Below are 18,050 nucleotides of genomic sequence, written 5' to 3' on the forward strand. Positions count from 1 at the left end.
CCGATTCTAACTCCCCCAAGTTTGAGTGACTATAAAACCTAGGACATTCTGCAATATGAAAATGTAATTGGAAAAACAAATTAATTGCCCTAATTTTACAATGATAAGAACATATCACAAAGTCACGTCCCTGACAACAAATTTTAGTTACAGCCTTTTCCAATGGTAAAGCCAATAACTAAGCCTGGCCATTCACCTTATTTAAATTGATTAATCTATTCCAAATAAAAGGGTTTGGTCATTGCTGAACAAGTTAGATATACATACCCACATACTTACTTCTAAGGCTAGCAAATAGCTTGGTAGCAACTGTTTTTTCCAATGATAGGGAAACTCCTCCATGATGAAAAACATATTTATTTTTTGTCTCACAGAGACAAAAAGATATTTGTACACGTACTCACATGAAATCTGCCAAAGTGGACACTGTTTTGCATTCCAGCCCAGAACACTTCTGCATGGCATATAGAAAAATGTCACCTGCCACTGAACTCACTTTTTACTAATCATCATTCACAAACTTTGTCCTCAGGGGGGTGATGTTATACTTCAGATCACGACTATAGGGTTTCCGCAAGATGCTTGCAGCATGGGTGAGCTGAAGTGCACAGTCTGGATGGGCTCCACCAGGTAGCAGGGTGCACTCTCGTTCAAAGATTGCAGCAAGGCCATCCAACAATTCAATGAAGCCAAATGATAGAGCAGCTCTCCTTACACGATTCAGCTCCTGAAAATTGGGAAATTAAAATTAGGGAGGTTCCACAGGAAAAGTCATGCAACACATGTCGCCGCTAGAACAATAGGGTGGTTTCCTTCATCAAAGAAAACGAAAGGCATTGATTGCGATTCGTTACCCACCATTAGTGTTTTCATAATACACAAATTATTTGGTTTTTGAAATACCGGTTTAGACGAATGGCAAGGGTCAAATTTTATCCTCATTTGAAAAAGGCCAGATTGGCGCCCATGCGATTCCACTCCGCATGACGTCACAGGGACCTAGTTTCTACATGAGAGGATAGGAGTTATACATCGTCTGAGGTTACCAATGCATGCATGAGGCACAGAGCTCAGGGAAACATGTCTTAATAATCACCTATTAAAACTGGCTAAGTTCGGAAAGTTTTCTTCGTTTGATAAGGTATTAATAAACCTTTTTTAAGCCAAGCGCTACCATTCAGCAAGGTACTCAGCTATCCGCTAGCATCCTGCGACGTATCAGCGCTAAGCCTCGCCTCAAGGTCACCTCACCGGGCGCGAGGGGGAACCAGAAATACGACGTACAGAGATATTTCCCGGCATTCATACTTAAGCGTCGCGTTTTCGCGCGCTTGAAAATTTTCACTTTTCATTTAATCACGAAAAATAGATGTTGTCATTTAAAAATCTAAAAGCGTGAAATACGTACTCCAGGAGTAATAATCTTTCGATTAAAGCAATAAAAAAATAATAGGAAACCACCCTATTGAGAGAAGATGGTTAGGAGGGAAATAATAAATACAGCAGACTCCTGATTATCCAGCTGTGGTACATCCGTGTTGCGGATTATCCACGCATGATTTTCACTCTCGCTTAATATTTTCCACGATCTTTATAAAAAAAATAAAATCGGACGCAAAATCATCGGAATTACTGCATTAATGCTAGGATACACCGGGCTTATTATTACTGTTAGGCCCCCCACACACGTTCAGTTTGGCCTCAGGGCTTGGACTGTTCAGTCCGGGCCTTGAGGCCAAACTGAACGTGTGTGGCGATGCCTTGAGGCGGATTGTTGGCCGGACGGCCGGATGGGAATCCAATGAGGCCCGGCCTCAAGGCCAAGCGGCCTAGAGGCCGGACGTAGTATTTTCCCATCCGGCAGCCGTCCGGCCGACAATCCGCCTCAAGGCATCGCCACACACTGTCAGTTTGGCCTCAAGGCCTGCGGCTCCGGCCAAACTGCGCAGTCCCGGCCTCAAGGCCCGGCCTTGAGGCCGAACCGGAACGTGTATGGCAGGCCTTAGAATCCTCTTCTTAAAACGGAAGCGATTGCATGCTAGCTGCATTCACGGGAGCACTGTGTTCCTGTTTTCCAAGCCTCGCAGTGCGCGACCACACTCCGTGATCACGGATACACGTCCCGCAGCAGTTGCAACCCGGGCAACTTGTGCAAGACGCGACTATGTGGCGTGGTGCCTGACAGTGTAGTTTCCGATACCGAGGAGTGGTTTTGAAGCATTCGTGCAAACCACTTTTCTGTATCCGTGATTACACAGCCACAGATGTGTGGGTTTCAAAACCAGGCCTTACATGGAGCATTAATAATACGAGTACAACCATGTTATCGCTCCTAAAAAGATTGCGAACTGGCAAAGAAAGCTCTCAATGAGTCTCGGAAGCACTCTATAAGAGCAGAATAACGGCATAAATAATACTACATATATTGTTTGTTTTACGTAAATTACAAACATTACAAGACATTAAAGTGAAAGTTTAGGTTATCTGTGTTTTCCGATTATTCGAGCCACCTCTCTCAACATCATGAGTGTACTGTTATAAACAAAAAAGATTGATTTCCATGATATCAAGAATACCGATAATATTGATTAAAAAAATATTTGGATACAATATACACTTGACTACTCATTATACACATCAGGATTGTGCTAAATTATCCACATGTCTCCTCAGAACTTGTAGCACTATGTTGTTGAGAACCAAGTCTTCCAGAGACTTATGTACATACGTCTAAATTTTATAAGAAAAGCTAATACCAACCAGCCATTTAAATCTCTATATGTTGAAAAGCTACAGCCTATAACATCATACTAAAAAAAAGATTCTTTCTATGGGCCAAACGTGACACTGAATAGCTGAAGACCATGGCAGAGCACAAATTAAGTGAATAGAAAGATATTTGTGCTAACACCATTAATTTAACAGCTAAAGTGTATTTTATAATTATAATAAATTTTAGAGAGCAATTAATCAATTGAAGCCAGCGGTAGCTAAGTATTTTCGTTCACGATAAAAAAATTTCTACTTGGAAGCACATGTTTGCTTTCTTTTTCGAAGATTCGATTCTTTGGAAGGAAATATTGATTGTCACTCCATCAATGAGAAAACATGCCCCTCATCAGAGAGTCTGAGATACAGATTGGCTAATTATGCAAAAAAATAAGGTTTTCAAAGTCAGATTGTGCAAGTACATATATGCTCAACTTTTGAAAACAGTAGATTTCAAATAACTTAACAATTAGGGCCAGGGCTTATTTTATGCATAAAAATAATGAAGGTTACTTATAGCAAACGTCCATTGTGCCTCATACATAAGCAGGCCAATGCAAATCATGACTATAGCAGAAATTTTTCATACCTTATAGAAGTGTTGAGTTTTTTCTGGCAGCTTCCTAGCATGGCGTAATATCTTTTGAATATCTGCCTGGAGACCAGCTTGCCTGATCCAAACCACAGTATTTTGAGAATAGCTTCTTTTTTCTGTTGGCTTAAGAGGAAAGGGAGCGATTGACTCATCTCCATTATTTGCTGCGATAAAGTCCTCTCTTGGGCCTAGCTTGTCTAACTCACCAAGCCAAGGAACTGCATTGACGCCTGTGAAAAAACCAGAAGATATTGAAGGCACATGTGCACATACATACCGCCCTGTAGAACTGTATTCGTGGCAGCAAAAAGCATACAAGCATTTTATGTACAAAAAATGACCAATACATCTGAGTTTAAGAAGCACTATCACCCCACTAAAGCTACCAATTTCAATGAATTCAATTGATTCGGCTTTTACTTGGTGAAAATCCATGTTGAATTGAAATACACAACCTTGGTAACTTTTCACTGGAAAAATATTTATTGGTACGACACGTTTCGACGCTGAGGCGTCATTCTAAAGTACCAAAAAAGTACTTGAGACCTCAGCGTCGAAACGCGTCGTACCAATAAATAATTTTCCAGTGAAAAGTTACCAAGGTTGAGTACATATTTCAATTTACCAATTTCAATGTAAGAAAAATGGAGACCTGTTATTTGTACCATGGGTTATTGACTTGAAAATATCCTCAGCTCCATAGTATTTCTTATACAGTGAGTCCTCGTTCTACGTCACCCCGTTTAACGTCATTTCGCGATTACGTCACCAAAATTTTAAGACCGTTATTCGTTTATCGCCCCTTTGCTTCGCGATAACGTCACGTATTTTAAATTTCCCGCGGGAAAAAAGGCGAAGCGGCAGGCGTTGCAGGTTGCTTGTTTCGTTGGCGGTAATACGGTAAGTCTATTCAAAGTGTAAAACGGTGTGTATATTGTTAATTGCGATTACGGTTTTGGCAAATTTTAGCATCAGAGACCTTTCCACGAAAATGTCCTAGAGAACAATGTTCGCAACAATTTTGGTTCCTGTTACTGTGACGATGTTTCAGCGATGATGATGCCCAGGCGACGCCCGCCCGCCTCAATTCGCAATTAAAACCATCTCTTCGATTTCATAATCCCAGTTTGCCCGCCCTCGCGCATTTCCGCCAATTTGATTTCTCTCCTGACCGGTCCGAAAAGAAATTCTCATAGCGAACATGGGGCCCATAAATACTCCACACTAATAGTAATATAAACTCTATGGTAGGGCCTATGGACCGGTGCTCTGGATACCCGGTCTTTGGCGTCTGGTAGCATTCATTGGGCCCACTCCATAGCGAAGCTGAAAAGCAAATACGGGAAGATACAAAAATGGAGAAGGATTTACGTCACTGCTGCTATTGTCGTCGATGAAGACAGGAACCCGTATTTATGCCATAGTTTGGCATTCCCATCGTAAAAAATGCCCCAGATATGATACGCCAAATTTTTTTCGCATAGGAATTGTGAGGTCTAGGAACCGATATTCAATTTTTACATTGTTGTTATGGGATATTATGCTTCGATTAACGTCATTTCGTTTATCGTCACATTTTTCAGGAACGGTAAGTGACGTTAAACGAGGACTCACTGTACTTACTTATTTCTAAAAAAAGAATGTACTCATTTTTGAATTAAATTTGAGGTGAATTAAATCATGCAGACTGTACTTTTATACAATGCCACATATGCATTTGTACATTTTTAGCAATATGGTTCACATGATTTTATATCATGACTCCACTGGCATTGACTGACAATATGTGGCATTGTATTTAAGGCAGCTAAACCATCTATGTAGTAATCTACAGCCTAATTTTTTTTCAATCAGACATTTCACATGAATTTTAAGCTTTATACAGTAGACTCTCGTTAATACGAACAACGTTGTTACGAAGTTCTCGTTATTACGAAGCAAGCCGTTGGTCCCGTCGAAAAGGCCTATCCAAGCTATAGTAAAAGAAACGTTATTACGAAATTTTCGTTTTTACGAAATTACGAACCTTTGTCCCGGTCCCGGCGGTTACAATATGAACTTTATTACGAAGTTGCACGCACAAGTCACGGTATTTAGGTGGATATTCACTACACTTAAGTTTCAATTATTGCGCCACGTTTAAGTTATTCTCGTTTACTGTGCCTAAGAGCGTCAATTATGGTTCTTTATTCAGTTTACACGCAACATCTTACAACTAGCTTCATTCCTGTGTAGTCAGGGTGCCCTACTCATAACCGTTCGTAAATAGGATGTACAGTCAGACCTCTTCCTATGCATATTCGATTTACGAATTTTCAGAGATAGGAGCATTCAAAATTTTCAAATTTCAAATTTGGCGCCTTTCGATTTGGCCGATACTACGCGGTGTGGCGCTGGGAAACTCTCACTGTTATCATGATCTGAATAAGGTATCAATGAAAATGGTGTGAATTTAGGAACTGCTCAACGTTTCGCCCGTTCTTCGTCACCGCGGGGAGATATTTTTTCGGCTCCGAATGCATCGCAGGCCCCGCTAGATCAGTTCGCCACAAGCGTGAGTAAGCGCATACGTGTAATGCAGTCTTGCATCCCGCAGGATAACCTTACTCTGCGATAAATTACACACAGTCCGGCTGGCGAGGGTTGTCCGATTACGGCACAATAGGATGGGCGGATAATCCTGCGCCATCACGGTTTAAAGCCAACCGCTGTCCCCCAAACGCACCTCACACCCTCGCCTAGTCATACAACGTTGTCAAATGCATAAACGAACACCGAAATAAGCCTGATCCACCAAAATAAGCCCATTCTTCGAATCACAGAACAAGTGATTATTCCTCTAGGTCCTTCACGCTCGTCGTCCCTTCCGGATCTTTTCTTCACGGAACACTTTGTAAGCGTTTCCCTTTCTTACCTGGCAGCCTTGCCCCCTCCCCGGACCTAGACCATTTTGTCTGTAATTGGACAACTCTCGGTGGCCGGCCTGTAATTTTATCAACCTAGGAACAAGGTCTTGGGACGCATCGAGTTTGAATATCGGAGTTCATGTATTCGGGAAAATATCAACCCTCGATTTCGTCATGGCACAGTCTTCTGTTGAAAAACTAAAACGCATTTTCCTGTTTATATATATTTCCGCGTAATTTAATCGCGTTTATAATACACTATTCCTTTCGGCGATTCCTAAAAGAAACGTTCTTACGAACTTCGTTATTACGAACCTCCGATTTTTCGGTCCCAAGAACTTCGTAATAACGAGTCTACTGTATATAATATGGTGGCTTGTTAAGTCACAAAAGAAGTATATGACCCAAGAGACCAAGATCAGAGCACTAACTGCTAGCAGAACATTGATAATTTCTACTATTAATTTGGAAGTAGCTGTCATGGCCATTTGGTGTCTTGGAAGAAGTTTGTGAATGTCTATAGCAGTCAAATTGTTGAGAATAGTGAACTAATGATTCACTACCCTACAGTTTCTACTCAAAGGTTTTTTATAGCTATACCCACCAGGTTCAAATACTGTCAACATTAGGTTGGACTTCTTCTTGCTATCAGCCCATGAATACATAATGCCATACCATTCATCAGCTAGGAGACAAAGGGCTACAACATTTTCAACCTGTTGGAAAGCAAGAAAATAAAATATACTCCAAATGAAGGCATTCATAGGAATCCAAATAATAGGAATCCTTTCAAAGTAGTAAAGCATTTGATATGCACGCTCAAAAAACATGTTCCAAATTTTTAGACCTTCCAGGTACACCACAGATTTTTTTACACATCTGCAGTTTTCAGAAAATTATTAATAGGTATTTTACTTTAATATTTTGAGTAATGGAACGCTTTGATGCATAATTACATAAGCTGATAGGAACAATTTTTATCGAGCAGTATCAGAGCTGTCTCCTCATCAAAAGCCACATCCAAAAAATAAAAATTAACAAACTTTCTAAATTATTTTCTCATTAATGTCCTTGTTAAGAGCATTAAAAAATCCTAATTTTTAGCCACAATTTTCACAAGATAAGTAAACAAGCGATGCTAGTAAAAGATGAGGTAAACGACCCTCCATTAACTATTAAAAAGTGTAGTTTCTAGCATCACTTGTTTAATTCTTTCTTGTTAAATGAAACTCTACCTGTCTAAATCACTTTTTTACAGGATAAGCGAGAAACAATATGAACCTGATGGATCAATGGAATGTAAGAGTATATACCTTAAGTGCCCCATGAAGTAGGACACAGAATGAAGGGGTTTTACTGTCATCAATGGTGGATTCATCTTCAGAATCTGGTTCCACCTTCACACCAGCAGGCGCAGGTTCAGCTTTAGTTGAAAAAGGATGAAACATATTCCAATAAGATACAATAAGAGTTCCATGAATCCATAAATGCATTCAAATCATAAGAATAATGAGCACATGATTGAGGAACAACTATAGCTGCAAGTAGAAGGTATAAAATATCTAGTAATATTTCATTAAAATTGATTAAAATTACCAGAAATAAGGTTAACTGCATACCTTTCCCAGATGCAATTGGAAGCACAAGATGACGAGAATATGCCATAGGGCTACCAACATCAGCCACATCCAAAAATCCAAGAATTTCAATGGTATCAGATATGGAGCGCTTTACAGATTCAAAATCATTGGTTTTGCAGTATGGCTAGAAGGGTGAACATATGAAGACTATGATTATGTATATGGTATATCTCCAACACAATTATATATATAAATGTAGGCATTGAAAACCATTCTATACACAATTGTATACATCAAATTATTTTTTTTCCATAAAACATAAGGTAGTGCACTCCACACCAAATGGTCTGCATCTACTCCAACATACTGAACACGTCTAATGATGTGCCTGGTTTAGAGATGGGTCGAACAGATGATTTCTCGAACTCGAATATTAAATCATTGCTTGAATATTTGAATACCTCGAATACTAAACGATGAAAGCGGGATTGTTTGACTCGGTTGCCTATGCAGCAGGAAACACAAGATTTAGGGGAGTAATTTTGATTTCCTTTAAAGGATTTGAACAGGAATTTAGCTGATTAATAGAATGTTTTAATTTTATGGAAAAAATTGGGCATATAGTTGATTCAACTAACATCTCTTTAAAATATTCTAAGGGGAACCACCACCTCGCGAAAAATGATTGCATGCCGTCTCGGCATTTACACTGCTACGATAGATTTCTGTCTGATGTATACATTCTTATCTACCAAAGGCCATTTCAGCGTCACGCCCATCTGATACTTGGCTTCATCCAACTTCTTATTTTCAACAGGTAGCTCGCTTTACCCCCACTCCTGCTGTCAAGTGCTAGCGGACAATCTGAGGCATTTTGCAAAATACACGCGCTTCTCCACCGGATTTTCTTCAATTATTTTCAGTCCATCTTTGGAAGTATTCACAAGATAAGAAGATGAATTCAAATTGCTAGCAGGGAGAAACCAAATATCCTGAGAAAATATCCCTTCGTCTGTGACTGTAACAATAGAGATTTATAGCACAACTCATAAATTGTAACTTGATACATGTTTTCGGAAAAAAATACCGCATCAATTTCCGGGAAGCACTGCTCATATCAAGTCTCACCAGAATGCTAAGTCTGCGTCGTATTTTGACATTTATTTGCTCGCGTAAAATGCTTAAATAAAGTCAGAAATGCGTCGCGTTTGGTCTTATTCCTTTTTAAATTACTCGCACATTACTAATATTTCAATCCAATAAAGGTGTAATATCAATTGAGAAAAGTCATTGTTAGACACCTTTTGGGCCTATAGGTGATTCATGCAGCAGTTGACCTCCAGAAACTAGGAACTTTGAAGCAGGTAGGCTGAAAAAGGTCAGTGGGTGAGAAAAGGGGGGGTGCAAAACACATTTCTATTGTTCTCGTGTAACTAGACACTTTTCGAAGTTAAGGTCTTCGTAATATGATCCCTGCGCGAGGTGGGACCTTTTTTTTATTTCAGAGAAGAGGAAAGCCTCAGAGGGGGGACTAGTGCTAAATGGAGGGGGATAGCAGATCTTGGGAAATGCGCTAATGTAATTATCCCACGGTACTCATGCAGCAGTTGACCTCCAGAAATGGGGAACTTCGAAGCAGGTAGCCAGAAAAAGGTCAGAGGGTGAGAAAAGGGGGGAGAGCATGAAACAAGTTTTTCTTGTTCCCATGCAACTTGATATTTTTTTTCGAAGCTAAGGTCTTCGTAATATGATCCCTGCACGAGCTGGGACCTTTTGTTTGATTTTGGAGAAGGGGAAATGGTCAGAGTGGGTGAGGCGAGTGATGAAAGGAGGTGGATTGCGGATCGTGGGAAATGCCCTAATGTTGCTATCCCACGGCACTGAGGTTCTCCTGGTGGGGGAAACCGGGGATTTTCAGATTTTTTCACCCAATCATTTTCGGTTCCCCACGTCGAACTCTATTCACCGCTCTAATCAGCGAATTTGGTGTAGTTCGTCAACTTGCCTATAACGGCGCTACATGCACTAAACGACTAGAGTTCTTTACAATTTTCCGAGTCAACTACCAACGACAGTGTGCAACAATGTACGGAGCGAAATTCACAGTATTCGAGAACGTACCTTTAGCATAATTATTCGAGACATCGAATACTTTCAAGTATTCAAGGTATTCGATAATTCGCGGATACTATTCGCACATCTCTAGCCTGGTTATGTTCCATTAAAAACTTGTTACTGTTCTTAAAATATGTACTGAAATAGCTGAGTATAACTGCAAAGCACCTTAGCACAGACGATGGATAAGTAATATACTCAGACCAGGCAAAACACCATGGCTACTTAAACATCAGGCATTCCAAACTAAGTTGGACAGGAAAATTTCTTCATGCCTGCGATTTTAATGAAACTCAGTTATTTGACTCACTGCAGGAGGCAAATCAACAGTACAATTTTTGGCATCAGAATTCATCTTTCCTGTGCATCAATATTGGATGTTCAGACCTGCATGAGTACACAAACCTCAGATATCTCATACAATATTCTACAAAAGAGTAAGTTTGATGTGTTATTTCATAAGTACATCAAAGTACTTAAGTACTTGTTCAGTTCTTGTTTTTAAAGTTCAGTACTTGTAATTGGGCCACTATAAATTGGCAATATTGCTGTATGTGGACTTTTGAAATAAATAAATAAAAGTACATACATATATATTTGCTCCAATTGATCACATCATTCAAATTCTGACTAAATATTTATTTTAATATGGAATTTAGTTTGATATATTTTAATTTAATACTTTAAAGCTATTTTTTTTCAATTAAAAATATTCTTAAAATACATGACGGAGTATCTACTTTACTTATCCCAAAAGGTAAGGTGGGAAGAACAGCAATTTGGAGAGGACAGAAAATTATGGTTATTTTAAAGGGACCCAACTGTTACCAAAAAATACCACAGGAAACTTAAATTATCATGGTATTCTCTGGTCACATCTAATGAAGTTATTTAAAAGAATGGATGCAAAAATGAAATACCTGAGGAACTGGCGACAAGATGATCTGGGAACTTAAGTGGCCACACTTCAGAACACCATAGAAAGAGGCAAAGTTCTGCTCTGCATGTTTCTGAAACATTGCTTGCACACTCTAGAAAATAAATATGATGCATAGCAGATTAGAGTCATCTGTTCCATAATATCCCAGCAACATTTCATTAGAAGGTGGATACACAATTATATAATAAATAACAGCAAGAATTACACAAACCTCTATGTTTTTCTACAAATATTACTTCAACAGATCTCAAGAAAGGTTTCAAGATAAACACACTCTTGTGATGTTTACATGAAAATACTTGCCAAAAAGGCATTTGAACCAAAAGGCTGATTTCTTGAGCATTTAATTTTTTTGAGCTAACAAAAACTCACTTCGTATCAATACCACATTATTTCATGCTATGTATGCCACAGTGCCAAAATACCATAAGTTTAAAGAGATTTTTACTTTCAATTCTATGATGAATACATTTAGATTAGTGCATTGATCAGCTGCTTAAATTCAGGTTCTAAAAAATGCAGTAAAAATAATAAATTTAGACAATAAATATTTAATACAACTGGCCAAGACAGTAGTAAAGATGATTATGGATAAAAATTGCGATAAAGAAGATAATTACAACCCAAAATCAATGATGCTGATCAACAAAACTCGGCAGAGAAAAAAGATGCTGAGGTAGCTTAAGCAGAACCTGGAGAAAATTTCAGATATCAGGGATACAGAAATCAGAAATAACATTACATTTAGCAGATTAGATTCATGAGTTCCACAATAACCCTAGAAAAGTTTTATTAGAAGGTGGATAATTATACCATGGATAAATGAGAAATTTTTAATTACAATCCTTGTCAAGCAAAACGATTTTTCTTCCATTGAATTTTAGCACCAAGTTTTTACTCAAGTAAGAAATACTAATACAGGTTTTGGTATTCATAAGGACCCTTTCATACCTTTCCCTCTACCATGCGGTGTGCATAGCTCTATGGTTCCATACCTACAAACCAAACTGTTGAAATTTTACCCCTTTTCTAAGGATATCACAGCTCAAAATATCACTCACTTTAATAGATAGATTTCCTTCTGGAATGTAAACACCACCTTCACCACCATTCAAATCGACCAACTTTTGATACAAAGGCAGTCCGACTTGTAAGCCAACATCATCTTGTGATGCTATGCACATGATACTGAGTTTGGCGGGAAAACAGAAAGGCACAGGAAATGGCGATGCAGCCTCCCTCTGGTTGAGAGTACTGAGCAAGTTCTTGAGGGACAGAGACCCCACTCCTGGAGTTCCATCGCTCACCAAAATCACCTGTTGCAAATTAATTGTAGTATTAATGCATGAAAGAAGCCTTATGAAAATGGATGGAAAAAAAGATTTAATATTATATAATGGATGAAGACGATACTTTGAGAAAATGAAGAGCTTTAAACAATAAAATCAAAACTTGAAGCTTGTACATGGTGGAAGGGCTTCATACTAGCAATGAAAAACACTTTGTGACTTCCACAATTAATTTAAAAAATTACCACTGGTTTTGGCTGTCATGCCATTATCAAGTACATAAATACCAATGTATGTATCGGAATTTTTTATTTGATAATAGCGTGACAGCTGAAACTGTTAGTGATTTTTTCAATAAATTATGGAAGTCACGTGTTTTTCATTGCTAACATTAAACAAAGTAAATAAATCTTCGTACATTCCACACATCTTTATACCTATTACCCGATCGATTTTGATGACTCATAGTCACTGTCAAGGGAGAGGCATCTTACAATAAAAGCTGACTCTTTGTCAATTAGCTACCCCCTTTAAAATGACCTTTAGCCAAAGAAATAAATTGTAGAATATATAGAGCTCTGAGGAATGAGCAAAGTTTGTTTCATTTACCACGATTAAACACCTCATACAAAATGAAATGGGTAATGTATGTACCACAATTAGCTGTGTTTCTTGCAGTAGCTTTCAAAAATTCATAACCATTACTGAGAAAAAAATATAATGCATACATAAAGGAAGGCACATATGTATAGTAAAATATAACATAGGTACTAGAGTGGGATAAGGTACCTTTAGAATTACATCAAGTTTGGGGAAATTAATTGATGGTTTACAATTAAGGCTGAGGTAAAAAAATATATGAACTTAAAACCTACTTATCATCACTTTAAATGAAAAACCTTGTACATCAAAAATTTTAGAATTAGATTTTTATGCCATCAGTTGTAAAACCTCTTATTTCGTACAATACAGCTGAAATTTGACTACTTAATATTGAATTTAATGAGTTTAAGAACCAAAACAGTTGTTTCAATGTAGTATGACAAGAAAAATAAAGTTTTTCTGTTCATACGGTAAATTTTGATATTTTTGATTTACGAGGTTTTATATTTAAGGTGATAAATTATTTTACACCAAATTTTATGGATTTCTTCCCTATTTGAATAGCTAACAGCAGAAAAGCATCAAGTCCAAGTTGAATGAGTTTCTAGTCGCAAGATTCAGCATTTAATGCAAAAAGGAAGCATTACTGCGCAGTTTCATTATGATGACAACACCTTCAATATTGTGTTTACTGTAGAAAGGCAGCTCATCTAGGACTTTCCGTGATAAACAGCTGGCTACTAGTACTGCATTTGAACTAACATCCAGTTCACCTGAGTTGCATCAGACAAAAGACATTGTGCTTTGTTTACTAATAAATGTTGTATCGTATTTAGTGCGGTCTGATTGATTTTTGTGTCATCATTAAAAAGTAGTTCAGATGAAGAAGGGCAGCCTAATAAGAGAAGAAAATGTGCAAGAAATGAAGAAAATTACAGAATAAACATGATTCATTAAGTGGCCGGCCAAGAACATGTACACTGGAAGGGCAAAACTGTACCTGCTAAAAAGTCAGGCTCCAATGTTTGCAGATAAATATCGTTTTGTTCAGCAGTTGAACGCAAAGTTTGGTTGCAATATCCCTTTACTAATAGTTTTACTTTTTTCACATCTCAAATTAGCCTAGTATTATTAAAAATCCAACCATTGCATGACCCTACTACCCTACATAAACATAACCTAAAAAGTCCTTCAAGCCTACATATTTTTTATACATTTTTCGCTGAATTACCATTGTAATAAGGTCTGTAATTGTTTCAGTTGCAAGTTAAATTGTCTTGGAAGTTTTACAGAGGGATATGTTACATGGACGTACCCCGCGAGGGGCAGGATGGGTCAGCTGCCCCTCCCAGAAGCAAAAATTGCCAATGTCTTTAAGGAAAATAATATTTTTTCAAGCAAATAATTTTGAAAACTAATAAAGAGCTGTTACAGTTTCCTTAAAATGTTGGTTTCATTCACCCTTTCCATGCTTAAATCTTCCCTATAACTTGAACAACCATGGCTTGCCCTCCCCCCACTAGTTTTGATCCAGGGTACGCCCTTGAGACACTATAGAAATATTCACTGAAATACATAATATAACAGCCTAAGTAGAACAGGGCATTTACATCCAATCTCTTATGGAAGTAATTAATAGTAGCAGGTGTAACTTGGTGGATATCCATAATCGCAGGGATAGAAGGATCAATAGCTTTGCAATTTCCACATGGTAATTTATTGAGACGGACTATGGTTTCGTTACAGAGTAACATTATCAAGACGAAGGATGCAGGTAAATTGACACTATATATAGCAGAAGGTTCGGTAGGGAAATTTCCGGGAGTCGTTGGTTAGGGGTAGGTAGGGGTTGGGTTGGACCCAACCTATTGGGAAGAGTCTGTCTCAATAAATTAATTACCATGTGGAAATAGCAAAGTTGTTGATCCTTTTATTCCTGCTCTTATGGAAGTTTAGCATTGTAAGCAAAATGACACAGACCACCTCCTCACCCTCTTTGCATTTGCCCCGTCACTTAAATAACAAATTGAGCCCTAAGGCTGAGGAGACCAATGAATGGGTCTATTGACAGGTGTGTCACTTTCAAGAAGTGAGCACGGAAGATGCAAAGCTGTGAGCAGGGAAGACAGATCAACCCACAGGGTCGTTAACACTCCTGAGGTTGAGTGGAGGCCATGCTATGATACATGTGGCATGCCAACGAGGCAGTCAGACAAAAGGAAGTGTTTTTTTGAAAGTGGTAGGTGCAGCAACCATTAATGCCTTCTCTTAAATTGACCTTCATTAAAGCCTTGCCTTGATTGACCCACGAAATACTCAAGAGCACGTAAGTACAGTAAATGGTTGAGAGTCAAAAATAGTCAGTCAGTCAAGACAAGTCAAAAGTCTTTGCCCTAATGCAAATATAAATGGGTATTATACCATAAGCACTGGTACACTGATTTATCTCAAACGTCATTGGCTACAGCTGAAGAGGAAAATGTTTCTAGCAAATCCAGAGGCACAGTCATCTAGACAAGAGTGCTCCGTGATGGATGAACTGCTAGTTTTTGGTGAAATGCTGTGCTTATAATTCATGTTTATAAATAAATATACATAGAATGACATGACAACGAGCAGAACTTAGAAAAAATCCAGATCTGCACTCCACTATAAGTGTGATATTTTCATCATAAATGGTGAGTATTCCTTCAATTTTATTTGAAGAAAGATCAATTTCAGCAAACCATTTTATGGACCGAAGGTTATATAAAAACAATAGTTTTCACATAAGTATTATGAATTAAAGAGTTGGCGAGGACAGATGTAACACCGACATACTATGTACCTCTCTTTAAATGAGCTCACCAAAAGAGGGGAAAAGTGAATGATTTGGTGAAGGCTTGGTGGGTAAAAAAGTAACTGGTACACGTGCAGCTATACATATTATAACTATACGATTTGATAGAACTTTTACGCACCTGACACGGTGTAATACTTCCCCATTCCTCTAAAACCAATGAGTTGACACCGTGCAATGCTGTTTCAATACATGTTTTATCAAATTCTTCCAACTGCTGCAGTTTAGCTTTGATTAGGTCAAAATCTCTGGTAAAAGGAGATACTATTTCATACAGCGATGAAAATGCAACCTGAGCCGAAAAAATAAACAATGCCATTTAATATAGGCCAAACAGTCTCTAAGTAAATTCATTTAGCGAAACCAAAAACCTTCAACTTACCAGTGCAACAAATTCGAGTTTAGAATGTACTGCTAAGTAATCGAGAATGGTGTTTATACCATGGATAGCTAAATGTTGCCTTTGAAACACCTCTCCTGTCTCTAAAATTGTGACAGGTCTCGTCATCGACAAAGAGACATCCACGACAATCACTATCGGCATTTTTTTAAACTTTCGTTGAAATACAATTTAAATTGCTATAACCTTCTGTTATTGCTCATCTAGGATGACTATTCTTCAGCCTCGTCAGCACCCAGTAAGATCTTACAATGATAACAACAGCATTCTTTAAATTCATAAAAACAACTCCAAACGCCTAAAACAATGAAACAGAACACTGTAGTTACGCGAAATCACAACAACATCACCTTGGCACAAAATCGGAAACTCTAGAGCCCAAAAAAGACCTAGCGTCAAATTAGCACATACGGAAACGCTCGCAAAAGTATCTACGGAAAAAACAGGCGTAAATTGTGATAACCCGTTGATAATTTACATGTCTCACTTAAGCCATGTGCTTACGCTTTGAACGCTGTCATCAAATTGATTACATAAATTTCATTAAAATATTATCAGTTTTTTGATTGAATGTGACCAATATTACACGAAGCTGATGCCTAGTTGAGTAAATCTAACCCAATACCTACATATAAGTAATGATAAGAGTAAATGACCCCATTACTTAATTAATATTAATTACTTAATAATTTATTAAAGCCCAAGGCCTCAGAAAATTTACATACTGAGGGGCGTGTTTCGGTAGAGTGAATTAAGTCCGGGGGAAGTTTTAAAAAAATGAAAATTATAGCATACCTTAACCATACATCGTAATCATTACAGCATAATTCGGATATTATTGAGGGATTGGCACATTTGGTTCAAGGTGCCTTCTTTCTACCCATTTTATATTATTCACAAATATTTTGTTCATGACCCCATGAAATGAATATAAGTGGTTCTATTTTAGGTTACCCTCCGATCAAGCCCGTCGCGAGGGCGGGGCAACCAGGGCATTTTGCCCTAGGCGCAGCAAGTTGGGGGCGCACCGTGTTCGCCGAAGAAATTTTTTTTAAATATCCTTGTATGTTTTACTTTCATAATCGATAAAATATCTTTATTACGAAAAAATGTTTTCAATTATATTTTCAACTCTCCCGATTGCAGATATGTACATCAATGTTATGGGGCAGGGGGGGGGGTCCCAGTTCGCCCCGGGCGCCAGATCAGCTAGCGACGGGCCTGCCTCCGATAAGGACCTCATTACAGCTGTTGATTTCCATTTGATATTCCTATTCAGAAAAGTTTGGATTGGCAAATGAAAACTGCCCGACCCACCATCCGGAACAAATGCAGAGGCGGCACCAGCGGTGGGCCAGGGTGGGCCCGGGCTCGCCCAAATTTTTTTAATTGCCCCCCCCCCCCCCCCCCCCGCCCTAGATAAGACGGAAAAATTTCAGAATCAAAATCCAAGTTAAACTTCATTTTATAAAATTAAAATAAATTGTATATAGTTATAGGAATATGGAAAACCACTCTGTTAATTTGCTAAACAATTTTTTTTGCCCATATCGGTTAATTTGTATTCCACAGTTTTACGCTTTCTTCTCACTGGAATCAATGTTGCTGTTTTTTACGTGAATATAAAATGAATGCACTCTCGAAAACGCGTTAATTTAGGCCCACCCATTTTATAATCTGGCCCACCCATGTGACACTTGCTAGAGCCGCTGCTGAACGAATGCTTCCTCAGTACCACTTTCAGGGCATGCGATATTTGGAGGGGGTACAAGCAACACCACCTATGGAAACAGACAAGACAGCATCACACCATCTTGCTAACATCTCACGAGGGGAAGGGGTCGGGTTTGAATCATTCGACGCTTCTTCCAGTTCGCTACGGCCTTGCCATATCTTTAAATAGCTCTGACTTAAAAGCGAAAATAAAAATAAATAAAAAACAAGGCTATCTTTGAGTGCATTCTTAATATTCTCTAATTCTAAATAGACGTCTAGATGTATTTGCGAATAAATG

The 18,050-nt window shown here is 38.3% G+C and overlaps 1 protein-coding gene across 1 annotated transcript; it reads right to left on the reverse strand.

The window, feature by feature from the left end:
• Window positions 1-341: 341 nt before the first annotated feature.
• LOC124165669 (integrator complex subunit 14) lies at window positions 342-16,362 on the reverse strand. The gene is made up of 9 exons (XM_046543150.1): window positions 16,019-16,362; window positions 15,758-15,928; window positions 11,967-12,221; window positions 10,886-10,996; window positions 7,890-8,034; window positions 7,584-7,693; window positions 6,875-6,986; window positions 3,359-3,594; window positions 342-727 (listed from the first exon to the last, which is right to left on the reverse strand). Exons 1-9 carry the CDS (start codon window positions 16,178-16,180, stop codon window positions 503-505), a joined length of 1,527 nt encoding a protein of 508 aa, XP_046399106.1. The 5' UTR covers window positions 16,181-16,362; the 3' UTR covers window positions 342-502.
• Window positions 16,363-18,050: the final 1,688 nt, after the last annotated feature.

This window comes from Ischnura elegans, chromosome 9, assembly GCF_921293095.1.
Source record: "Ischnura elegans chromosome 9, ioIscEleg1.1, whole genome shotgun sequence".
NCBI classification, from domain to species: Eukaryota; Metazoa; Arthropoda; class Insecta; order Odonata; family Coenagrionidae; genus Ischnura; species Ischnura elegans.

What these genes read in the sequence shown, in the direction of transcription:
- LOC124165669 (XM_046543150.1), bottom strand. Translation starts at nt 16,180, where the DNA reads ATGCCGATAGTGATTGTCGTGGATGTCTCTTTGTCGATGACGAGACCT. An exon ending in AACTCGAATTTGTTGCACTG is followed by an intron (nt 15,929 to 16,018) that starts GTAAGTTGAAGG and finishes TTTTCGGCTCAG; the next exon opens with GTTGCATTTTCATCGCTGTA. An exon ending in TACTTCATGGGGCACTTAAG is followed by an intron (nt 6,987 to 7,583) that starts GTATATACTCTT and finishes GCTTTCCAACAG; the next exon opens with GTTGAAAATGTTGTAGCCCT.